The following is a 25,902-nucleotide window of genomic DNA, read 5'->3' as shown; positions in this document are numbered from 1 at the left end:
ATTGGCTTTTTGATAAGGCAATAAGCGAATAAGTTGGTTGGAAAAGCTTACCCAAACATGCGCTCGGGATGAACAAAAAACTCAAGAATTGGTACGCCATACCAAATACAGAGTTGGTGACGTAATAACCGTCACAGAAACGGTCATCAATCTCGCCGGAAACACACTCTCAGATCTCAGGTACTCTTTCGTTGTTCCAATATTTTTATTATTCTGGTATGATTGTATCTAACTAAGACCTAGGGCTTAAGTTTACACCTGTACAGTTATACATACGGTACTGGATTGATAACACTATTCAAACATCTAAATTAGGAGAAAATTTAGGGTTTTAAGTAGAATCAAGTGTTTCATATTCACTATTCGGTTTGATATACTTCATATATGTTTATTTCGTTTGCGTATTTGTTGATCTGGTTTGTTATTGAACTTATTGTATGAGTTTCTGTTTCATTGGATATTATCAATATCAATTAGTTATGTATTTGTTGATTTGGTTTGTTATTCTCTTTGATTGTTGAATTTTTTTTTATTGTAGTCAGTCAAAAGAATATTTAATTTGTACATTTCTGAGATAATGTAATCCTAGTTATTTACTATTAATCTTGAGGCTATTGTAGCCTAAATTTCAAGATAACCGATAACGTTCACACAATTTAATTGACTTCTGTAAATTACACAAAATCTGTTATAATCTTAATGGGTTGATTATTGATCTTTCGGATCATGGCTATGATATATAGGTTATAGCGGTGGTATAGCGGTAATTTTTATACCATGCATAATTTATGTATTTTTATATATATATAAATATATCTTTGAAAAATATTAATAGTAATATCATTCCATTATCAAAAACCTGTTGCAAATCAAATACTAATAGTAACTTTGAAGTATTTAATTTAAGAATTAACACAATCAAACACCGTTACTGCTATAACCGCTATAGGCCACCGCTATAGCACCGCTATAGCGGTATTTAGCGCCGCTAATAGCGGAACCGCTATAGGCCACCGCTATTTGGACTGCTGCACAGTGCACACCCTGAGGTCCGCTAACCGCTATAGCACCGCTATTGACTGCTTAGGATCATGGTGAAAGCCTTATATTGACGTTAAGTTTTGTATAATTGCCTGCTAGCTTATGTTGAACCAAGATACTGAGTTGGTTACTGAAGTCATCAAACACTTTGACCTCGACGGAAATGCATTATCTACATTATATAACACTCTAATTTTTAACATTTCTGTACAATTGGGTTTGTACATTATGCTGTAGTGCTTTTCTCTGCATATTTGTGGTGTACCTTTTGGTACGTGGGTTGTACCCTTTTCTTTGCATACCACGTGTACTCAGGTCATGGTTTTAGGGAAAACCATCAATCAAACCCTTGCTCCTGATCAGATTAGAGATATACAGAGAGGGAGGGCGATAGAAAGATTATAGAAAGAGAGAGGGAATCGATTCCATAGTGGTTTGATGGCGGTGGATTGAGCCGGAGCTGCGGAGACGGTGGCCGTTGATCGCTGCGTTTGTTTATTAGGTGAGGTGAGAGCACGTCGCAACACTGGGAGGTACACCTTTGAGGTGATATGGTTGAAGACTCATTAGTCAATTTTCCTTTGTCGGGTGTGTCTCTCTTCTTTCAGATGACCACCGTCCATTTAGGGTCCGTTCCGGCACAATAGATTGGAAACCACAAACCTTGTGTCAGGGGGCAAGAGAAAGAGAGAGAAAGACCTTACGGTGTACGGAAAGAAAGAAAGACAAAGACAAGCGGTGGGGTTTAGGGTTCCGGCCTTTTTCAAAAAGAGAGAACGGTGTAGCGGCTCCGGAATAGAGAGAGAGAGAGATAGGAGGGTGACATTTCAGAATCCCGATCTGCTGTTGAAAGACGCAAGGAAGCAGGTGCCCACTTGGGTTGGTTGTTTCCTCTGTCGCTTTCAAGGCAGCGCCCACTTCCAATTTCATCAGCAAGCAATTGGTAAGTATACAATTGCTCTTTTTTTCCTTTGTTATCACTCAATATCGTTTGGCTTGTCGCCGTGTGCTGTTTCAATTTTTATCCAGGAACAAAACATTTATAGGAAATTGGTAAATATCACCTTGATATACAAACCCACCCTTTTATCAAGGTGATGATTCTTAAAACTCATACAATTTTAGTTAGGTGATTAAAAGACCGAAATAAATTTTGCGGTGAAGCAAAAAAGGGCAAAGTTTGGTTGTAGATTGTTTAGGCAAGATTTGTGTTCATTTCTATATTGGTGAGTTTTAAAAGGGGATTAAGTGATTTTATGTCATGTTCCAGTTCTGGTCAAAACCAATAAGGAGCGATAAAGTTTTAAGAGCTGATTTTTGTGTGTGTCAACATTGGACAAAACACTAGGTATAAATCCACGTTTCTTGATCTTTTGTGTTCGAATTAGTAGACCATTAAAATGCTCAATTTTAAAATAAGTCATGAAATTAACACCCATTGTTTCAAATTTGTATTTCCTAAGATGACCTTTTAATTCATCTACAGCAAGCACACGATGTGCTACTGCTGTTTGTATTGTTCTTTTTATATGAAGTTAAGTTTGACTTTGAATAATAAATAATAAAATGCTATGAATAAACAATAACATACAAATATTTAAAAAATATTAGTTCAATTGAATAATAATAAATAAAAACTACTAAAACACACAGTTCAGATGCATTGTTTGCTGGTATGGAATGACAATCAATTTGTAGCTTAATATATTCATGAATTATGTGTCTTTGCATAGGTGTAAGATGGCAAATTGATTATTTGTTTATGATCAAATTCTTATGTCACATTAGCCAAATGTTGTTATGAGAATATAGTCTTTTAATTTCGGTTCATGTAGTTTTAATAATCTAAAGGAATCTATTGTTCTTTTGTGTTGGTGCCTCTTTAGCAGGCTCTTTAATTTCGGTTCATGTAGTTTTAATAAGTTGGTTGAAGTTTCCAAAAACCCAAAATCTAGAAAACAAATCACTTTTACACAAGAACGGAAACGAGCCTTGAGGCATTTGGCATTTTCCATTAGCGTCACGAGGCGTAAGCCTCGAGGCGGACTGAGGCGCAAGCCTCAAGACATTACTAAAAAATAATTAAAAAAATCCCGATGGTATTAAAGTAAAAGTGTCTTTTTATACACAGTAATGTACTTTCTATAATTCTTTTGATTTTTTTTTCTTGATTGTTAAATCACTTTTTAATGTCAATTCGATACACCCTTATATGGAGTCATATTGCATACTCTAATATGGTTCTGTTACAAACTATGTAGGAAGACGAATGTTAAATTGTGCTTTACTACTTTTTGTTCGTTATTATATATTTCATATACGTGTGAAAAACTTTTGGGTGGTCGCTAAATTCAGCATTTTAGGTCTGGAAATTCAACCAAGACCCAAGAAAGGCTCCAGGCGACTCATGCGGCTACAAATGATTCATGAAGGTAGCCATTTAATTAGACTTACAAAACAGCCATTTAGAATTTTTAATTATTCAATTTGAATGAATTAACCATTTGTTTAATCTAATTCTGTTCAATATATTATATTAATTAAATAATTAGCTAAGCCTCAATGAAGATTCAAGCTTCTGATCTGGAATGACAACGCAAGAAGATTTCAAATTTCAACATTGAAAAATGAAATTTGGTACACGTAAGCCATTTGTTTAATTAATCTAATTGTTTTTAGTTTGGTATTTTATGTCTTTTGTATGTTGATTATATTCATATACATGGGTCAGGAATAAAAATGTATTGAAATATTGTTTGGGGAATTTTCGGGATTGCTTTTCATATCACAGTTCAACCATGGTGTGTAGAAGGATGTCACCTTCCTTATCATAAAGCTTGATGTTTGAGGGTGATTATATCAAATGGGAAAAGAAAAGAAATCTCATTCAATGGAAGTTGCTTCTGTATAAAAGTGGAGATTATATATAGGTATCCTTCTTTAATAACATATTAAGTTATGTAGGTAGGCTTTATAGGTTATCCTATTGTATAGTTATGTTTGACCCATAATAAGTTTATCATTTTCGAATTGGGTCTTAGTTTTAGGTCTATTGGTTTATTTATTTCGCATTGTATCTCATTGTATGGCTGCACATATAAATATACAATTTAAGGTTAACCAAGTTATGGTTTACTTTTCATGAACTCAAATAATGGCGCTTCATGATAGCATTATTTAATTGGTACAAAACAATTGTAATTGTGGGATTAACTATGGTTGCTGGAGAGGATAATGTTCTTGAACTTCCACATGCTCAAGTTCCTAAGTTGACTAACAAGCAGAGCAGCAGCAGTGGGTCAAACCAACAAAGCATCCATGAAGTTAAAAAGTTCGTTTGATGTCATACGCTATAACGCGCGTTGGCAATGTTTCAACATTCGTTGCCCGCGCCGCAACGCGCGCGGGTCTAATTTCTAGTTACTATCATAGCTATTAACATCTCACATCTTTGGTAATAAACTTTCTTTGGGTTTATATTGTGAAAAGCTATATTCATTTTGGTATAATTGATGAACTTCCACCTATTTTTTTAGAATCATTTGTCAATGATCTTAATCTCTTGTTCATCTTGTTCAACCACTTTCTTGCGCTTAACCTTACGTGGTGCTTGTAGAGGATGTATTAATGATTTTTTCTGATTGGGTTTCTTTTTTTGAATTGGCAGGCGGGAAGTGATTCATACCGTCAAGGTTGATTATTAGGTGTGCCGAAGACCGTCCAACTGGGTAAGCACCTTTTCAAATACAGAATCACTTGTTTAGTGTTTCATTGAAAGCGTTTGCCAGAAATTTGAAGGAAGCACAGATTGTTAAAAATTATTTTTGAAAAGAAGAGTTTACTATGAAGCTTTCATCAACTGAGTATTGAGATACATAAGAGATTACAACTAAGTGACTCACAAAAAGATGACCGGGAAAACAATAACAGCATAGGATCCAAAACTTAACCAAACACTAAATATTAACGGTTCTTGAATGGTTTACTATAAGATTGCCTACCAAGAGAGACAATGCCATTAAAGAATCTCCAAACAATTGCTCCTAAACTCACTTAATTCGATTGCGTTTTCTGCTGTATCATTCATCATTAAAGATATACCACAGTACTCTTTTGAGTGGCCCTGCATATGTCTTAAATGGTCTTCTTCAGTTACAACTGATAGTACATCATCCACTCAGATTGATAATTCTGCTACGAGAAGTGTTTAATTAACACCCTTCGTTAATTGCTTGATTTTATAATGTCAACTTAGGACACCAGTTGTAAAATCCTGTTACAGTTACTAGAGGTTGAGCCGCCATGTCTATCGTAGATTTGTGTTTGAGATATACCTTCATAAATTGCTTGATTTTACAATGTCAAATTAGGACGTCAGTTACGAGAGGTTGAACCGCCATGTCTATCGTAAATTTGTGTTTGAGATATATCTTGTAATATGATAGACAATATGATTAGATAATGAGTTAAATGCCATTTTAGTCCCTGTGGTTTGGGCCATTTTGCCAGTTTAGTCCAAAGGTTTTATTTTTAACCTGTGGGTCCAAAAAGGTTTCACAGTTGCCATTTTAGTCCACTGGGTTAACTTCATCCATTTTTTCTGTTAACGAGAAGGCTAATTCGGTCATTTTATATGTAATTCTGTTAACTAGAAGGGCAATTCAGCCATATAAAATGACCGAATTGGCCTTCTCGTTAACAGAAAAAATGAATAAAGTTAACCCAGTGGACTAAAATGGCAATGGTGAAACCTTTTTGGATCCATTGGTGAAAAATGAAACCTTTGGACTAAACCGGCAAAATGACTCAAACCACAGGGACTAAAATGGCATTTAACTCTTAGATAATTAGTTCATATTTTATATCTATTACTCAAATGTAATATCATGTCCTATATATAGGACCTCCTTGTAATCTATTATTCAGTGAATCAATAATACGAATCCTGTGGTTTATTATATTACACGGTATTTTAGTGTTTACTATCTTGTAGTGTGTTAAGTTTTTGTTATTCTGTCTTTAGGGGTTATAGTTGCATTATTTATTAATCCGAGACTTGATTGCAATTAATTAAGATGTAGAGGGCTAAGTTGAAACTTGTTTAGTTATATATATGGTGTTTGATCGATAGCACAACCACCTAAATCATACATTTGAAAAGGGGAAAACTTAGGGTTTGAACTTCGAGTCTTTGAGGTAGAATCAATCAATCAGTCATGAAGAATTTGGAAAGTGCATCTGTAGCAAGACGATCTGGGTACAAGTTTTCTTTATTTGTTTGATATGCGTTATTCGATTTGATTTATTCCCTTTTATGTTTGTTTCATTTGTTTCTCACCCGATTAGGTATTTGTTGATTTGGTTTATACTTGTATGAGTTCTATATGACTAGATCTATCAATCAGTAATGGCGATCGCCGTAGTAATGAGGATCGCGTTAGTTATGTCTCTGAAATCCGTGAGATGTTTATTATGATCTCTTTGGGATTAGCGATCCAAAATTTTATTTCTATAAGTGGTTGAAATCGTGTGTCCTTGTAATCAGTTGAAACGTAAACACGAAAACGAAATGATTTTAAAAAGTTTGTATAAAATCGATTTAAACCCGATCCGGTACACTTTTCATTTTTTTGCAATCATAAAATGTTATCTACAAGTTTTGTTTAGACTTTTTTTTAATGAAAATGCAGGTTCGCAGGGGATCAGAGTCAACTCGCACGAAGTGCAGAAGAGACTCATGAAACTTAGTATGTTTATCTTGCATTTTATGCTATCACATCTGGACAATTAAGCTTTCTTTAGACTGTATATGGTGTTCATTGCATGTGTATTATTATTTGTTTGTTTCTTTTTATTTTTCCTCTTATATTTTTTTTTGTTATCGTTATTGCTATTCATAGTTGTTAATAGCGAATAGCGACAAGAGAACTATAAGCTATGTAGTGAATACCGACAAATAGCGACCGCTATTTTATAAATAGCGATACACTAGAAAAAGATTTTTGAAAATTTTTATATGTATATTATATCAAAATACCCTGGTATATATGCTATTTTACACGTGTATTTAACGAAAACCTATATGTCCAGCTATTTTATAGCTATATTTAATTGCTATTTACATAAAAAAAAGTCAACTGTCGCTATTGACGCTATTGGTCGCTATAACCCAAATAGCGACACTTCATCGATTCGCTACATAGCACGCTTTAGTGATTGCTATAGCCGCTATTGACAACTATGTTGCTATTAGTTGTCCAATGACTCCGGTTAATTTCTGTATTTGATGGCCAAATTATTGTCGCTGCAGTAACTTCAGTGATTCGGAACACATTCTTTCTCAATTGTCCAAGGAAGAACAAAAGGCAGCCAAGGAGAGCCTCTCTATTTATATCAAACCGATAGAACTGTACAAAGATCTCCGTATCCGGGCTGATAGAAATGTAATATACTTGTATACTATTCTTCTCCATCTTTAATATTTTATAGCTTTTACGGAATAATTGATGTATTTATATTGTATGTTAACTTGACCTTTACGAGTTCTCAGTTTCTTTTGCTCTTACGAATTTGCCCCATTTCTTGAAATAACAATTTGTATTTAAAAAAGGATTATAGTAGTGACACATGAAGAGTCTATTAACTGTTGGTATGATTTTCATGCAGCCGTCGTTTCTACCAGATTGTTTACGGTACAAAATAGACGAAAAGAACAAAAGAAGGTAAGGGGTACTACATAACCTCAGAGCGTTTTGTACTTTTGTACTCATCAATTATTTATTTAATTCATTGTTGCATTATCTTGTTTCTTTTTCATCGACTGTTTGACATCCTAATACCATGGTTTTAAAAAACGCTTGAGGCGTGCGCCTCAAGGCGCGATTTTCAGAGTTGTTTTTACTGTTGTTGACTTTTTGTGTCAATTTCAAGCATTTCGTGTCTTTTTTAGGCATGTTTTTGATGATTTTGATGAATCTGAAGATGAAATTAGTTAGTATTATTGTTTTTATAATATATATAATTTTTATTATTTATTAATACCGCCTCGACCTTACGCCTTTTTTCGCCTCGAGGCTTACGCCTCGTGAGGCGAAGGGAAAACGCCTCGAAACGCGTTTCTGTTCTTTTAAACCTTGCCTAATATATTTGATACTTTATATGCTATGTTTGCATAACAACTCAGTTATAGATTCTTCTGTCTTGTTGGTAACATCTTTTTTGTGTTGATATTTCAATAGTGAAGGAAACGATCACTATATGTTGATTTGCTTGTGGTTTTTTTTTCCAGGGTACAATTATCAGTATCCAGAAGCCAAGTTCATGATGATGGATTGGACACGCTGGCGCTGCCCATTTTTCCTATTTACGTACTGTTGGCAAGACCAGTGCCTACTCCAAATGAGGAGGTAGTTCTATGAATATATGTATTACTGTGTGTGTATTTTGGGTTTATTCTTTTTATTTGGTCCACTAACTTCTCTAATACCATGTGTATGATTGCCTTGTCTGGATTCTAGACTCTGCGTTATAGGTTCAAACGAGCCTGCAAATTGACGGCTTTTAATGGACCACCAACACTGGGTTCATCACAACCCAGATTTATTCTTCCCGAGATTGAGAAACTAACAGAGTTTAAATCTGGTTCTCTGGCCATACTGTTGGTTACCTTTGGTATGACATGCTTGTTAGTTTGATTCTATTCAGAAGAATATTGTGTTTTTGTTTTGTTTTAGTTGTTAACGTCTATGAATTTTGCAGCTGATCAAACGGAGATGGACTTGACACAGAATCGTATGGTTTCTCCATGTAAGATATGCTTCATATTATTGATATTGATATCATGGGCCTTGGTTTTAAAATGCGCGCATAATGCGTGATGCGCCCGATGCACTAATGAGAGCGCATCGCAACAGCTAATGCGATGCGTTTACGTGATGCGAGAATATTGCGCGCATTTCGCATAATGCGCTCATCGCATAATGCGCTCTGATGCACGCAACATTGTTTCTTATGCTTTTTTTTTCCAGATTTTATGAACTGTGTTCGGTTTTTTCCATAATTAACATCTTAGTATGCTTGATTTGAACCAAAAAACACAACTCTTATCTTCTAATTACGTTAGTTGTTTTACTTTAAGTATGTTTTTATAAGTTTTTATGTATAAATAATTTTTGACTATTTTTTTATAAAGAACGCATCACATACGTGATGCGCTCGCATCGCGCATCACACATCACGCATAAGATTTTTGGACTAAACGCATCGGAGCGCATCACGCAATTTAAAACCATGTCATGGGCATATATCATCTTCAATGTTGAGTTTCTTGTATCAATTTCTTATCTATAATTTGGTCATGCTTGGCAGCAAATGATGGTTACTGTTTCATGGGGGAGATTCCTATCGATTTTCTTCAATTTTCGAGGGAGAAATCGCCTAACATAAGTTTAGGAGAAGGAGCTGAGTTTATGTCATCTGTTAGCTTGGAATCATGTCGTATGAAGGTAAACTTTATGTGTATATTTGGTGAAGAATGTTTAACTTAATGTTTGTTATGTTTATGACTTTACGCTACTCAATTGCGTTGACGGGTGTTGGGTTGTTTTTGCAGTTGAGCTGTTCAGATGGGGAGAAATGCGTATCGTTTCTGTTCCGCGATAGTTTCAAATTAGTGGTATGTATCATCTTGACTCAACGCTTTGTGACATGATTTAATTAATGTTGTAGAAGGCGCTAGTCGGGCAGTGAGGTACCGCCTAGGGATTAATCGGGATTAATCGGATTGGACTTTTTAAGAGTAATTTTACAAATTTTTCTATATATATAGATAACTTTATACTTTTTATTAATACATTTACAAGTTTAGGAGATAACTTTATAGTTTTTATTAATAAATTTAAAAGTTTAGGAACCATATGTAAACCAGTGAAAGATAGAGGGGGTTAAATGTTAAAATACCTAAACTTAAATGTTAAAATAGGTTTATAACTAAAATTTGGGCTTTAAACCATGGGCTAGGTTTCAAAAATTGGGTTTTTTGGGTCAAAAAACATGGGCCCGATTAGTCCGATTTTGACCGATTTTTACCGATTTTGTCCGACTTTTCCCCGACTTTGACCGATTTTGACCATAACCGATTTTTTTGACCGACTAGCTTAAATTTAGGCAGTAACCCACCGACTAGCGCCTAGGCGCCGATTAATCGGCCGCCTAGGCCGATTTCTGCAACATTATTTAAAAGAAAAAGTTATGTAATGATTGTGTTATTACTGGCCATATTATGGTTATCACTTACCAAAGAGTATACTATTGCAGGAAGTACCAATTACTATAACCGCAGAAGAGCTTGGGGCCTCAAGCTCTACTGATAAGCGGTCTCAAGTTGTAAGGTAGTTAATGTTTGAAGTGTATGTAACACATATCTTTTCTCATTGCATTCTGTAAATAAAATTACAGTTTGCTTTGCTTTTGTTGCAGGCCAAGAACAGGAGAGGTCTTATTTAACTACAGATACTACTACGGTAACAAGTTGCACATTACACAAGGTCCTCTTGTTAAACTCTATAACGGTTTCAACTTTTCTTGATTGGTTTCTCTGTTGATATATGGAAACATGTTTTACATTTGCAGTTACGGAAGATTACACCTGTCCATTTTGCTTGCTAAAATGTGCAAGTTACGAGGTAAATAACTAAATATGGACTTATATAATATAGAGTAAATTACAAAATTCGTCCTTTATGTAGTCACTTATTGCAAACTGTGTCCTTTATCTTCAATAATTACAGAAAACGTACTCGATGTTTGCAAACTCTTGCAAGTTATGTCCTTTAGCCCTAACTCAGTTAATTTTTTGTAGTTAAATCTGGCAAATGGACCCCACATGAGGGTATTTTGGTCATTTTACTCTCATGTGGGGTCCATTTGGTCATATTTAACCACAAATACCCTCATTTGGGGTCTATTTGGTCAGATTTAACCACAAAAATTAACTGAGTTAGGGCTAAAGGGCATAACTTGCAAGAGTTTGCAAACATCGAGTACGTTTTCTGTAATTATTGAAGACAAAGGACACAGTTTGCAATAAGTAACATACATAAAGGACGATTTTTGTAATTTACTCTATAATATATTTCAGTGCCTATTTTCGTTAGGGTATGATGATGATTTGTATATCTTGATGTCTTGTTTCAGGGACTTGAATGTCACTTGCCAGCATCTCATGATCTCTTTAACTACGTGTTCTTGGTTCGTTAATTTCATAAATCCACCATGGTTTTTAGTTTGGACATTAAGTAGACTACAGAGTACTAACTGTAGCGTATACTGGTGTTTAGGGTGAAGGGCGGTATCAAGTTGTGATTATATCTGCGAAGATCACTTCATCCTCCGCTGAGGTCATTCTTCTGTTTCTTCTCTACTATTGCATAAAAAAGGATGCATTTTTTAAGGCAAATTGGAAAATAATAATCCCATCTTTCTGAAATTGGCCGATAATAATCCCAAGTCAGTTATTAGCCAATAATAATCCGACCTCGTCCAATTTTTTTGTAAAATAGACCGTCGTTAAAACAAGCTTAACGGAGTTAAGTTTTTTTCCGAATTACAAACCGATGTTTTAGGGCTTTTGATTAGAACGAGGATACGAGTCGATTGATGTAAAACTTACCTTGAAATTGTGTTCGAAATGGCTTGAATTTTGTTAACTGGAAGTTAAACACCCGAATTGAAGCACCGTTTTCGTGGGTTTGGGGCAGTATTTTGAGGTAAGTTTTACATCAATCGACTCGTATCGTCGTTCTGATCAAAAGCCCTAAAACATAGGTTTGTAATTCGGAAAAAAACTTAACTCCGTTAAGCTATTTTAACGGCTGACTATTTTACAAAAAAAATTGGACGAGGTCGGATTATTATTGGCTAATAACTGACTTGGGATTATTATCGGCCAATTTCAGAAAGATGGGATTATTATTTTCCAATTTGCCTTTTTTTAATAGTGTTTTCTTCTTGAAATCAGATAGTCGGCAAAAAGTTAGAACCTAGAGAAAAGGCGTTTAACTTTTGGTAAGTCACAAGCAGTTTTGTTTTATTAGGTTTTGCTTTTGAATACAAACAAATGCACCTTTTAATTAAGCGCAACCTTAAATTTCACAGCCGTATGTCTACGAGAAGAAGGAAACCAGAGCGAAAAAATCAAAATGCAAATCATGCGGCGTTGGATTCTAATAAGCCTGGCAAGTTTGATCATTCGTGGCTCACAACTGTTTTGTTCATTTCTTCTGAATTTACGTTTGAAATATTGATTTTGTTTCTTTCAGGTTTTGTTTCTGAGCGTTTGGATCGTGAAGCTACTGCTGCAGATGTGTCAATTGCTGCTGATACCGTATTTTCTGGACCAGAAGAGGCTTCCGCATCTGTACCTGGAAGCAGCGTTACACCAACCACCCTGCGGAAATCTGCAAGATCTAGAAAAATAAGAAAACGACGCAATGCTAGAAAGTATGTTCAGGATTTTCAAGTTTGTTTTTATAAAATTTGAAACATGATTTTTTTTCGTTTCTTTTTACAGGCAATCCCTGTTGGAGAGACGGCAGTTCTTTCATTCTCAAACCGGTCAGGTATTATAAACTTTACAACTCACCATCGATATCGGAATCTCTATTTTATTCTGAACGGTCTACTTTTAGCCAATGTCACCAGAGCAGGTGTTTGCTGAGGAAGACAGCGAAGACGAGGTTGATGATGAGGTCCTTGATCTTGAAGATAGAATGGTATGTTCATTCTGGTAACAGATAATATTATTTACAGCTATGCAGTTAATATCGGTGATATATCGGTTATATCGGTCCCCTAGTAAAATATCAGTGTCAAATATCGGTCAGAATATCGGTACCGATATTATCGGCGATATTGACCGATATAACCGATATCTCACCGATATTTGACCGATATATCACCGATATTTGACCGATATAACCGGTATATCACCGATATATCACTGAATTATTATTGTTAAATTGCCATATATGTAAATTTTGCATTATATTAAAATTACCGATATCCCACTGATATCTCACCGAGATAACCTATATCTCAAATATCGGTCCTTGACCGATATCCGATATTTTACCGCATTAACTGCATAGATTTACAGGTGATGTGTAAAAAAATAACTGGTAACGATGATTACTTGTTTTCAGAGGCTGGATAGGTTTAAGGATGTTAGCCAACATGAGAAGCGATTGATGCTTCTCTGGAACTCATTTATGAGAAAGCAAAGGTAATTCCGTTCTCTACTTATATACGTTTTTACGATCTAATATATATCGTTTGTTTGTGGTGTTGTTAGGGTGGTGGCAGACGGACACATTCCGTGGGCTTGTGAGGCGTTTACAACCAAGCATAGACAAGACTTTCTCCAGAGTCCAGAATTGCGCATGTATGTATCCGAACCCTTCTTATCACCATGCAAATAGATTATTAAATTAAATCCTATATGAATTAATTAGTTAATATGTTATTATATTAAAAAGAGTTAAATGCCATTTTAGTCCCTGTGGTTTTGGCCATTTTGCCAGTTTAGTCCAAAGGTTTCATTTTTAACCTGTGGGTACAAAAAGGTTTCACCGTTGCCATTTTAGTCCACTGGGTTAACTCCACCCATTTTTTCTGTTAACGAGAAGACCAATTCGGTCATTTTATATGGCTGAATTGCCCTTTTAGTTAACAGAATTACATACAAAATTACTGAATTGGCCTTCTCGTTAACAGAAAAAATGGATGAAATTAACCCAGTGGACTAAAATGGCAACTGTGAAACCTTTTTGGACCCACAGGTTAAAAATGAAACCTTTGGACTAAACTGGCAAAATGGTCCAAACCACAGGGACTAAAATGGCATTTAACTCTATTAAAAACGTAGCTGTGAATTGGCTGTGCAGGTTTTGGACTTTATTCATGATTAAGCTATGGAACCATGGTCTTGTTGATGCAAAAACGATGGACAACTGTAGTTGCATACTAAACAGCCAAAATCCTGAAAACAAAAATTGATGCATCTTTTCATACAAGATATTGTCGTCGTCATCATCATCATACTCAGTATATCCCACCAATAGCAAAGCTAAGGTAGGGTCTGAGGAGGGTAAGATGTAGACAGTCTTACCTCTACCCCGTAGGAATAGAGAGGCTGCTTCCAGTGAGACCCCCGGCTCGATAGTAGTTTTGTATCAAGCCTTGGACATAAGGCACATAACACTCAGCAATTGAGACAAACGCCGATTAGTGCATGTACCCCTTGTCTTTCGGCTATCAACGCCACCACATGATGCATGACTAACCATCACCTCTTTTAACGTTATTTTCACGAAATTAGTAAAATAACGTTAAAATTAGAGCACTTTCATACAAGATATTGTGAAGATGTAAATCTCTGGCCAATTTTATGAACCAATTGTTTCTTTCACTCAAGTTTCTTGCCATCGGATTTTTTATGTACAGTGTTTTCATAATTCCTTCGCCCTCTACACAACCACCACTTTTACCATCTCTCCACACACCGTTCCCCATAGCTAACACCACCAGTTGAAGTAATGAAAACTTCTCAAACACCATTGACAACATTTAGCCCCTCGCATACCATCGAAAACTATACTAATGATGAGATCTTTGAGCCCCTGAGGACATAGGAAAATTGATTTCATCAGAAGAACTTGTTTTTACAATAATAATCATATGGAGATGATTTTTATGACAAACTATACAACCATAATAAAGCAGAAATTATCATGCATGGTATTATCTCTCACATGTTTTGGTTTTTATAATCACTAGTTTTTTTAAGAAGAATACCTCATCTTACGTACAGCTTCATCCTTCGAAAAAGGGTGAACCGTCTTTGACTCAAATATAATCATTCGAAAATGGTTAGTGATTTTAAAGTAGTGAATAACTTATTAAGTTTAATAATGGGTTATGAACAAGTACTTGACTTTAAGTAGTTCTCTCGGGATTATCTTGGCTCTGAATACTTCTTAAATTATCGATCACCAGTTTTTGCTTGCAAAAACACTGTCAATCTCATCACGGAAGAGAGTTCTCCTGTAATCCTCTTTGGTGTGAGAATAAGTATTGGCTCAAAAGTGAATAAAGGTGTAAAAGAATTGAGAGTATAAGTAAAGGTGTGAAAGAATTGAGAGGGGTTAAAGTGAATAAAGGTGTAAAAGAATTGAGAGTATGATTAAAGGTGTGAAAGAATTGAGAGGGGCTGTGAAAGTGCATGAGAATGTGTTAATCTTTTAATCAGAGTATTTAAAGAGATTGAAAATTAGGGTATCCATCTTCCTTGTAGATTGGACGTCTCCTATTTAAATTCATTAAACATATGAATATCCCCCTTTTCAAATCAGTTAAGAGACTCTCATTTCTTTTATCTGTTAAACCACATAGAAATAACTAACTTTATTAATAAACGTGACCCGAATTAATTGGGTCAAATAAGAAAATAATAAGGATTTAATCGGGTCATACGTATCCGATTAACAAAATAAACAATTTATATGTTTTTAAACATAGAGGTTATACTTTAATAACCTTTTAAACTTCCATTTTGCTCCCTATAGTTTGGTCGTTTTAACGGTTTTGCTCCAATTCTTTAGAAATAGCCATTTTACTTCCTGATCTATGAAGCCCATCACGATTTCACTCCCCGCCCCAAACAACATCCATTTTAAACGTTAAAAATTGTCACGTGCATAACACATGATGGACAATTATGACCATAACTAGACCAAAACCTAGACTGAAAATCCTGACAGTTTTTAACGTTTAAAATGGACGCCGTTTGGGGCGGGGAGTGAAATCATGATGGCCTTCATAGATCAGGGAGTAAAATGGCTATTTTAAAAGGATTGGGGCAAAACCGTTAAAATGACAAAACCACAAGGAGCAAAATGGAAGTTTACTCTAATAATAAAGGGTATTGAATTTTATCACCCCAAACTATTGGCTATTGGCCGTTGTCACCCCTAACTATCACTTTGACGCCCGCCACCCCCAACTTAACACTTAGTGTATTCTGTCACCATGTCGTTAACTGATCACTAACTTTTGATCATGTTACTATACTTGTGGGGGTGTCCTAAGATCCCTAAAACTTTTCTAAGATCCCTATAACACCCCCAAAGTATAGTAACATGATCAAAAGTTAGTGATCAGTTAACGACGTGGTGACAGAACATACTAAGTGTTAAGTTGAGGATGACGGGCGTCAAAGTGATAGTTGAGTATGGCAGCGGCCAATAGCTAATAGTTGAGTGTGATAAAATTCAATAACCCAATAATAAAAGAGTAAATTGCCATTTTAGTCCCTGAGTTTTGTCCAAATTTGCCATTTTAGTCCAAATAGTTTTTTTGCCTCTGGGTTTTGTTGCCATTTTGATCACATACACTAACTCCATCCAAAAACTCCATCTTTAACCAGGGGTATTTTGGGGATTTTCATTTTAAATGTTTTCAATTGTCATTTTGATCCAATTCCAAAAAAATCAAAAATAGAGTTAGTGTATGTGATCAAATGGCAACAAAAGGGAAAAGTCAAAGACCCAGAGGAAAAAAACTATTTGAACTAAAATGGCAAATTTGGACAAAACTCAAGGACTAAAATGGAAATTTACTCATAATAAAATACACATCTTCATAGATAAGACCATGTGTATAGTGGTTAAACAATATAATGCCCCCACCATGGGACATTTTGCGCCATGTGGCAGCCCAGTCAGCAAGGGGCATTATTGGGCGTTTTTACAAAATGGGTGTAGTGGGGATGTGGGGTATTATGTTAAATGAGATGTAAAATAATTAAATAAAAAAAAAACCTCAAAAAATTCTTATTGGATAACATATAAATGAGATGGAAGATGATTGGAGAAGAGGATTGGGGCAAGGCGTTTTAAACATAACGCTTAATCAATTTTTTTTCAAAAAAAACGCTCTAAAACGCCCCATGTAATGGGTTCCGGGCGTTTTGAGGCGTTATTTTGCAATTTTTTTTAAAAATTACGCCCCACTACATGTTCTAACAATGGTGAAAAATATTAAATTAATAACGGGCGGATACAAACCATCAACTTCTTTTTAAGTTTCAACCATTCGGATAAGATTTCGCTCATTTTCCCAATTCAACAACGCACTCTTCTTCTTCTTCTTCTCTCAAACTCAAAATCAAATGGCTGTTTTTGCCAGTTTACACTTCACTCCACCGCTCACTTTCCATACAAACCAGCTTCATAAATCTTTCAATCTAAACCACCACCCTCTTCGTTTCAATCTGGGTTCGAAAACATCAAGAGCAAGAATACTTGCTATGGGTCCGGATTTATTGGGAGATTTTGGTGCCAGAGACCCTTTTCCGGCAGAGATAGAGAGCAATTTCGGTGATAAAGTTATTGGTGCACATGACACTGAGCACAAGATTCTAATCCCCAATATTGCTGCTTTGGCCCTTTCTAAACTTGAATGCACTCCAGTTTCTGATTTGCAGGCTCCTATGTCTCAGGATGATGCCAAGACTCTACTCAGAAAGGTTAGTTTTATAAGCGAACCGAACGTTCAGCAAACAGTTCATGAACCGTTCGGCCGGAAGTTCGTTTATGTTCGTTCGTTTAATAAATGGACGAACGCGGACAAGAACAAGAAATGTTGTTCGTTAAGTTAAACGAACGAACATGAACAGGGTTGCGTTTGTTTGTTTATGTTCGTGAATGTTCGGTAATGTGTTTATTTATGTGCGCTTGTTTATATCCGTTTATGTTCATTCATTTAAAGTTTTTTATATGTTTTATTTTTGTTTTGTTGTATTTAGTTTTTAAATTTTGAGACCCGAGTTTGTGTTAAATCTTGACAAGCTTCTTAATCTTAACTTTGTGTTAAAAAATATGTCAACTGTGTTTGGATAATTGTGTTAAGTGCTTGTTTGTTTTTTGTGGATTCTAGGGATGAGCAAATCGTTCCCGGTACTGGTACCGAATTTACCAAACCAGGTACTTTTTCGGTACCGACTTTTAGCATTTTCGGTAAAGTTCGGTACCGGTATTTACCGGTTTTTACCCTCAAATACCGGTACCGGTACCGAACCGTACTGAACCGGGTATATTCGGTACCGGTACCGGTACCCACTTTGGGGGATTTTCGGTACTGGTTCTTTCGGTACCGAGCTCATCCCTAGTGGATTCTTCGTAATCTTTGTGATGAAAAATGTAGATTTTATTCTAAAAATGAATATATGTTTGTGTGTATTCATTTGTGTTCAAAAATGTTGTTAGTGTTCATTTATATTCACGAACATTTGTTTGAGTTCATTTGCTGTAACTGTTCGTGAACAGTTTATGAACACATTCGTTTCCTTAATGAATGAACACGAACAACAAATCTCGTTCGGTAAACGTTCATGAACAATAGGCCCATTCCTTAATGAACGAACACTCCGTTTACAAACTTGGTGTTTAGTTAATTGATATTGGGAATCTAATTGTAGATTAGAATTTGCAAGGTCATAGTTTGACTTCAAAAGTCAAAGCTGACCCATTTTCCGTTTGGTCTGCTTGTTCGCTTACACTGTGTGTTGTTTTAAGAGATGATGATAATGTTTTAAGTTAAGACTTAAATTTGAATCTTACATATAAATTTATTAAAAATTTTGGATTTTTTTTAATCAACATCCTGCAGGTTATTGGTTGGAAACTAGTAAACGAAGACGGAATATTGAAGCTACAGTGCTTGTGGAAGCTTAAAGATTCTGAATGCGTCGAAGAACTCATAAACCGAATTAATAAGGCCGTTGAATCCACTGGTCTTTCTCCTAACATTCACCGCATACAGTCAAATCAGGTCAAAGCCGAGCTCTGGACTTCTTCAATCGGTAATCGCCATTTTTGTTTAATTATCTTTTCATATGCTTCTGGCAGTTGCGGAACCAGAACGATTTAGTTAGGAGGTCATCATAAGCTTATATTCTATACTGGTTCAAATTAGGGGGTCCAGTGATTGGAGGGTCAACGGACCCCCTTGACCACCCTCTGGTTCCGCCCCTGGCTTCTGGTTCTTTTGTTTTCTGAATTTATTGAACTTTTTGCAGGAGGTTTGAGCATGAATGATTTCATTGTTGCTTCAAAAATTGATGAGATAAAATATACAGATCTTGTTCCCAGGAAAAGAGCTTGGGCATAATCTGCAGCAAGAAAATATAATTTTTCCATTTTTTTTCCTTTATTTTTTTTAATTTTATTTTTTTTTTGTTTTGTTTACTATTTTGAACTTTTAGCATCACACATTATGTGGCTTTGATTGTCCCATTGGAAGAACATAATCAAAATTTATGTGTCATTTGAATACAAAAAAAAGTTCAATTATGTTGTTCACTGACTATTAGGAGCCACTCAAAAAAAAAGTTGTGTGTGGTGTCTGATTTTTCATTTTGATATGCATATCAGTTTGTTTTTAAATATATAGTTAAGAAATGTTAGTAATAAATATTAGTTGGTTGTAGGGGTATGCAATAACCGAACCGTTAACCGAAATTAACCGAAACCGAATTAACTGAAAGTCGGTTATGGGTTATTTTTTTTAGATGGTTAACCGAATTAACCGAACCGAACCATTTATATTTTCATGTATTTCTAGATTTTATACCTCCATTTCATGTATTTCATGTTTTATACTTTCATTTTATATATTTATACGTCCATTTCATTTATCTATACCACTATTTCATGTATTTGTACCTCCATTTCATTTATTTATAAATCTATTTCATGTATTTATACCTCAATTACATGTATTTTTAAGCAAAAATTTTAGCCCTTGTTTGATTTGGTTATTAACCTAAATTAACCGAACTGATTAACTGATGGCTTTGGTTACTGTTACGGTTAATGCCAATAACCGAAACGAATCGAACCGTGCACACCCCTAGCTGTTTGTATACTTGTTTTTATAGTATTATTATTTTTTTAATGTACCTAAATATTTAATTGGTTAATTTGCTTAAAAACAAATAAATAAACCATGTTTAGGGTAGGAGAAAATTATGGTTAAAAAATAATAAATTGTGAGTTCTGGCCTATCAAAACGTTTAAAACTCACTTAACGTATCCAAATTGGATAGGCAGATTATACATGAGTTAAACTTATCCAAATTAGGATTAAGTTTTTTTAAAACGATTACTTGAATTATGGACTAAACATGAAAAAACAACATATTTACAAAAATGTGACAGAGTGCGAGTATGTGACCAACCTTTGCTTTTGTTTCGTTTTGGGCCACCATAAGACCTAATTAGTTTCAAGCCCAAAACATGAGCCATCCATCCAGAAAGCCCAAGTTAAAGATTTTATCAAAAGGCTGAAGCCCGAAAGGGAGTTGGTGACTTGGTGCTCAATGCAAATTTATGCAATCAACTTTTTTGGTGAAATACTTGTTTGTAATATGTTACATATGATCTTTCAATACCTACTTTAGTGAAACTAGTAACATGACCCGTGGACGATGCGCCACGAGCCCGTTGGAAACATCGAATTGATTAGTTCAAGCATTATGTGATGTGTTAATCATATAAAAACGTGCGTTACAACGTATTTGATTTAATTAAATGTAACCTATACAAGAATTGTGGTCGGATCAGAACGTAAAACAAATCGAATTTATATTGTACAATCATACCTTATTATATGTGACATGACTCATACATATGAAAAGTACAAAGAAAACATAAAACATGTATAAAGGAAAAACTGACATGTGTAATCAAAAGTAATTAATTAAAGCTTATAAAAAAGAAGAATAAAACCACATAATGACAAACGAAAACACATTGGTTAAATACGAGTGTTTTGCAAAGTATATAATATAATATTGCTTTTTCCGTCGCTACAAATGTAAAGTAACTTTAATTTATACCATCTAATGCAACGTATTATATTTGACCGACTCGGTTTGGAGCAAAATTTTCTTTGAAATGCGGACCAACTGAAAGCGTAAATAAAAAAGTATGAAAACTTATTATATTTGACATGACTTATTTTCAAAAAAAAAAGTTTACGTCAAAATATAGTATAAACATGAATTTTTACCCATACGTACATAGTAATACACATGTAAAAATAGTATTTTTAAAGCGAAGGAACAGAAGGGGTAAACTCGAAACATTAGAACCTTGAGAGGGTCAAAATGATATTTACAAAGTTTTTAAACATTGTGACAAATTAGTTTTTGAAAAAAGAAATTATCGAACGAAAGTTATTGAAGAAAAATTAAATTAGTAAAAACTTAATAGGTTAAAAACGTATAGTATATATGATACAGTGTTAAAGTTCGAACATTAAAAATTAAATGAGTTAAGTTTATAAATCTTTTAAAATGATGTAGGGGCTATAGATGACAATTTGCAAAGTGAATGGGGTTTAAGTCTAAATGCTATGTTATCAGTTCTTAGAGATAACAAAGGTGTAAATGGTTACATAAAATGACAATATTGTCCCTATGAAGTTAAATCTGTGACAGTTAGGTGAAGTAAAATAATATTATAGTAAATTATCATTTTAGTGCTTTAGGTTTTGTCAAAATTTTCATTTTAGTCCAAATAGTTTTTATTTCTACTCTGAGTCTCCGACTTTTCTATTTTATTGTTATTTTGATCACATTGCCTAACTCAGTCTATAAATCTGGTTATAACCAGGGGTAGTTTACAACATAATTTATAAACCTCATAATAATTTAATGTCAAAAATACCCATGATTATAACCTGGTTTTAGATTAAGTTAGGCAATGTGATCAAAATGACAAGAAAAAAGAAAAGTCTAGACCCAAAGGAGAAAAAAATTATTTAGACTAAAATGATAATTTAGACAAAAAGTTAAGGACTAAAATGACAATTTACTCATAATATTATCTCCGGCCGATAACCGAAGAAAAAAGCCTATTCTATTCTAACTACAACAAATACCAAATGGGGGAATAGTGTCAGGCAGCTGCCTGGCACTCCCCCATTGGACCAACCTAATTTTCAATTAATTTTATTTTCAGTTTAAAATTACGCTTTCGTCCTTTGTTTAAAATAACTGTTATGCCCCCAGCTCAAAATAAAATTATAATCTTGCCCCTAGCTCAAAATTACGCTTTTGCCCTCGGGTCAAAACCTAACTTTTACTTTTGTTCCCAGTTTAAAATTACGGTTTCGCCCTTTGTTTAAAATTACGTTTTCCCCCCAGCTAAAAATAAAATGTTGTTTTCCTCTCTAGCTCAAAATTACGCTTTTGCCCACCGTTCAAAATGAAAATATGTTTTTCCCCCTAGCTAAAAATTATGATTTTGTTATCAGTTTAAAATTATGATTTCGCCCCTGGTTCAAAATATATTTATGATTTTGCCCTATGTATAGCGATACAGAGAGAGGCCCAATATTACGGTCATATCATCGTTTTTTTCCCCATAACAAAATTATAGTAGTCTTTTTGTAATTGATTGAGAATTATTCGGCTATCGCCCCGCCCAATCGCCCCGCAACGCGGGCGGGGCATCTACTAGTTTGTCACATTCCGATAACATAACAATAGTGTTAATATTATAACTCAATCAGTGGCAGATACACACACCGTTATGGAACCGTCGCAAGTATTCAACTACCGTCGCAACTTCCTACTCCGACCCGCCTCCTCCAACCGTCACCACCGTTTCCCCGTCAACTGCCACCGTTTCACACCCTTTATAACCCTCAACGCCACCACCAGTACACTCACGCCAACATTATCATTATCATTCACCACATACTCTTAAGAAATGGCGCCAAGGAAGAACAAGAACAAGATCATCGATGAATGCGAAACCTCTGCCGCTGCAAACAAGCGTATGCGTATGGACATTCTGAACCGCACGAATGGAGTCCCGTTTACGAGCCGATTTAACCAGTTTCCATCGATTCACATGCTCCAACAACAACAGCAACGTAATCCGACACAAAACATCGGTTCTGATCTCCGACTCGCTCCTCCGTCACCGGTTCCACCGGAAGATGATGGTTTCATCTCTACGTTGATTCCACAACAAAACTTCATCATCAACTACCATGTAAGTGTAAATTATCCTTTTTTTTTTTTAATTTACTTCTTGCATTTAACAAAAATAAATGAATTTGTTTGAGTTTTTATACGTAAAATTTAAGAATTTTTAGAAAAGAAACGTGGTTTGTGTCTGGCATAATCTTGAACATCAAAGTAGAAGTCAATCAAAAAGTCAACTATATATTATAGAAAGTCAAACTGAAAATGAAAATAGAATTTAAGATTTTTTAGAAAAGAAACATGATTTGTTTAGTGTTTGCTTTAATGTTGAACATCAAAATAGAAGTCAATCACAAAGTCAACTATGTATTATAGAAAGTCAAAGTGAAAGTTCAAGGAAAATTTAAGAATTTTAGAAAAGAAACATGATTTGTGTTTGCCTTAATCTTGAACATCAAAATAGAAGTTCAATCAGAAAGTCAACCATGTATTTTAGAAAGTCAAACTGAAAGTCAAAATAAAATTTAAGATTTTTTTAGAAAAGAAACATGATTTGTGTTTGCCTTAACCTTGAACATCAAAATAGAAGTCAATCAGAAAGTCAAACTGAGTCAAAATAAATTTAAGATTTTTTAGAAAAGAAACATGATTTGTATTGGCCTTAATCTTGAACATGAAGATAGAAGTCAATCAGAAAGTCAAGTATGTATCATAATAGAAAATCAAACTGAAAGTCAAAATAAATTTTAAGATTTTTTAGATAAGATACATGATTTGTGTTTGCCTTAATCTTGAACATCAAAAAAGAAGTCAAATCAGAAAGTCAACTATGTATTATAGAAAGTCAAACTGTAAAAGTCAAAACAAAATTTAAGTTTTTTTTTCTAGAAAAGATACATGATTTGTGTTGGCCTTGATCTTGAACATCAAAATAGAAGTCAAATCAGAAAGTCAACTATGTATTATAGAAAGTCAAACTAAAAGTCAATAAAATTTAAGTTTTTTTAGATAAGATACATGATTTGTGTTGGCCTTGATCTTGAACATCAAAATAGAAGTCAATCAGAAAGTCAATTATGTATTATATAAAGTCAAACTAAAAGTCAAAATAAAATCTAAGATTTTTAAGAAAAGGAACATGATTTGTGTTGATCTTAATCTTGAACATCAATATAGAAGTCAATCACAAAGTCAACTATGTATTATAGAAAATCAAACTGAAAGTCACAGTGTGTATTTGGGTCAATGTCACGGGTCAAAAGGTAGTTATTTTACCCTCCAGATAACTGACATTAGACATTAAACAATATACCAGTGTAAGTATCATATGGGAAAGAAATATATGTGTGTTTGATACATGTTCTTGATATTAAAAAAAGTTCTAGTTCCGTCACTGTCTGTTGTATTTAATAATTTGACTTCCGATAATTCAAAACTTAAATGGTTTCAAACTTTTATTAATGTTGATGCAGATGAACCTAATGGTGCAAAGTGTGGAAGACTTCTGGCGAAGAAACCTCGCGGGCGAAATTCAAAAGAGGATGGAGATGGAAAGAGTGTTGAAAGAAAAAGAGGAACAAGTGGAGCGGTTTAGAAATATGTACCATTTCTATGAAGAACGGACGTTTGTTTTGGAGAACATGGGGCCGAACAGGTTTGCTGGTGAAGGAACCAGCGGCGGTGGCGCTGGGGCTGCACTGGAGGAAGAAGTGCAGTCGTGTCATGTTGAAGTGAAGGATGATCAAAGAATGGAAATACGATGCAGGAACTGTTTGAACCGGCCTGCAAGCATGCTGTGGTTACCATGCAGGCATTTGAGTGTGTGTTTAGTGTGTGAAAGGAGGGTTAAGAACTGCCCGATTTGCCGCGTGAAGAAGACTGAAAGTATTCAGATTAATCTGCCATGATTCTGAAACAGAATGGAGAAGAATCAGAAGATGAAGGTCATACATTGACCATGCAATGTTATTCATTTAATAAGTTATAATAAAAATGATATAATTATTTATACTATTCAATGTCAAAAACAAAGGAACAACTTCTGTAATTTGTCTTGTAGAAGACAATGTTGAATTGTATTTCTTATCAATGAAACTTAAAATAGTTTGTTGATGAATTTATTTTTATTTTTATACATTTTGTTAAATTCTTCACATTATTCTAGTGGAGTAAACAAAATTGTGTGTTTGCATACATATTTATATTTATTTATATTTATTTATATACTATTAATTTGGAACATGTTTGTGCAATATTTGGTTGTACTTTGTGCTTAGTTATTATTGTTTTATGCTTGGGTTGTTTGTATTGTTTGGTTTATTTGTTGTACTTTTTGTTAGACACTAGGTTAAACAACATTACACGCATCCCACCATCTACACACGTGTCCCTTGTTTACATTCGAGTCCCCCACATTTACAGCTTGCTTTCATATGAAGATAATGGGCGATTAAGAGCGAGATGACAAGGAGAAACAAACGAGGAAAGGGTTCCATCGCCTTTCGACCAGCCACCTCGCCATTTCGCCCTCTCATTGGCCCACGCGTCGTAACGTACGTGTGGGTTTCAACGTTTTTCCGACCATTTTTTCCCGTTTGACAAGACCGTCACAACGCGTCTATTTTTCCTTGTTTGACAGGTTCGTTGCAACGCACGTGCTCTTAGATCGACTTAATTATTCTTTTCTATTCATACATTTCAGTCTAATTTCTTCGCATTAACATGCCGCAACGGGCATGCGTGGTTCAACGATTTTACTTATGCTTTTCGTTTGGTGTTATTTTTTCCTTTTTATTTATTTTGTTTTT

The 25,902-nt window shown here is 34.7% G+C and overlaps 3 protein-coding genes and 1 long non-coding RNA gene across 4 annotated transcripts; all 4 read left to right on the top strand.

The window, feature by feature from the left end:
- LOC118486785 lies at positions 1 to 4,193 on the top strand. The gene is made up of 5 exons (XR_004879884.1): positions 1 to 180; positions 1,141 to 1,984; positions 3,397 to 3,473; positions 3,594 to 3,684; positions 3,773 to 4,193. It is a non-coding gene; the product is annotated as an uncharacterized LOC118486785 (long non-coding RNA).
- A 63-nt stretch (positions 4,194 to 4,256) lies between these two features.
- On the top strand, positions 4,257 to 14,484 carry LOC110905007 (polycomb group protein EMBRYONIC FLOWER 2). The gene is made up of 23 exons (XM_035983169.1): positions 4,257 to 4,372; positions 4,719 to 4,769; positions 6,732 to 6,788; positions 7,361 to 7,484; positions 7,708 to 7,763; positions 8,330 to 8,447; positions 8,559 to 8,712; positions 8,800 to 8,847; positions 9,409 to 9,545; positions 9,653 to 9,715; positions 10,357 to 10,430; positions 10,519 to 10,586; positions 10,672 to 10,724; positions 11,236 to 11,289; positions 11,379 to 11,438; positions 12,059 to 12,105; positions 12,196 to 12,275; positions 12,360 to 12,540; positions 12,611 to 12,659; positions 12,729 to 12,812; positions 13,242 to 13,321; positions 13,391 to 13,480; positions 13,983 to 14,484. Exons 1-23 carry the CDS (start codon positions 4,257 to 4,259, stop codon positions 14,092 to 14,094), a joined length of 1,956 nt encoding a protein of 651 aa, XP_035839062.1. The 3' UTR covers positions 14,095 to 14,484.
- A 2,645-nt stretch (positions 14,485 to 17,129) lies between these two features.
- On the top strand, positions 17,130 to 19,439 carry LOC110905005 (probable pterin-4-alpha-carbinolamine dehydratase, chloroplastic). Its single transcript, XM_022150877.2, has 3 exons — positions 17,130 to 17,623; positions 18,766 to 18,958; positions 19,175 to 19,439. Exons 1-3 carry the CDS (start codon positions 17,267 to 17,269, stop codon positions 19,264 to 19,266), a joined length of 642 nt encoding a protein of 213 aa, XP_022006569.1. The 5' UTR covers positions 17,130 to 17,266; the 3' UTR covers positions 19,267 to 19,439.
- A 3,226-nt stretch (positions 19,440 to 22,665) lies between these two features.
- LOC110906285 (probable BOI-related E3 ubiquitin-protein ligase 3) lies at positions 22,666 to 25,211 on the top strand. Its single transcript, XM_022151459.2, has 2 exons — positions 22,666 to 23,162; positions 24,568 to 25,211. Exons 1-2 carry the CDS (start codon positions 22,875 to 22,877, stop codon positions 25,000 to 25,002), a joined length of 723 nt encoding a protein of 240 aa, XP_022007151.1. The 5' UTR covers positions 22,666 to 22,874; the 3' UTR covers positions 25,003 to 25,211.
- Positions 25,212 to 25,902: the final 691 nt, after the last annotated feature.

This window comes from Helianthus annuus, chromosome 14 (genome assembly GCF_002127325.2).
Source record: "Helianthus annuus cultivar XRQ/B chromosome 14, HanXRQr2.0-SUNRISE, whole genome shotgun sequence".
NCBI classification, from domain to species: domain Eukaryota; kingdom Viridiplantae; phylum Streptophyta; class Magnoliopsida; order Asterales; family Asteraceae; genus Helianthus; species Helianthus annuus.
Note: the sequence above shows the minus strand (reverse complement) of the source record. Positions and strands in the feature narration are given on the sequence as shown.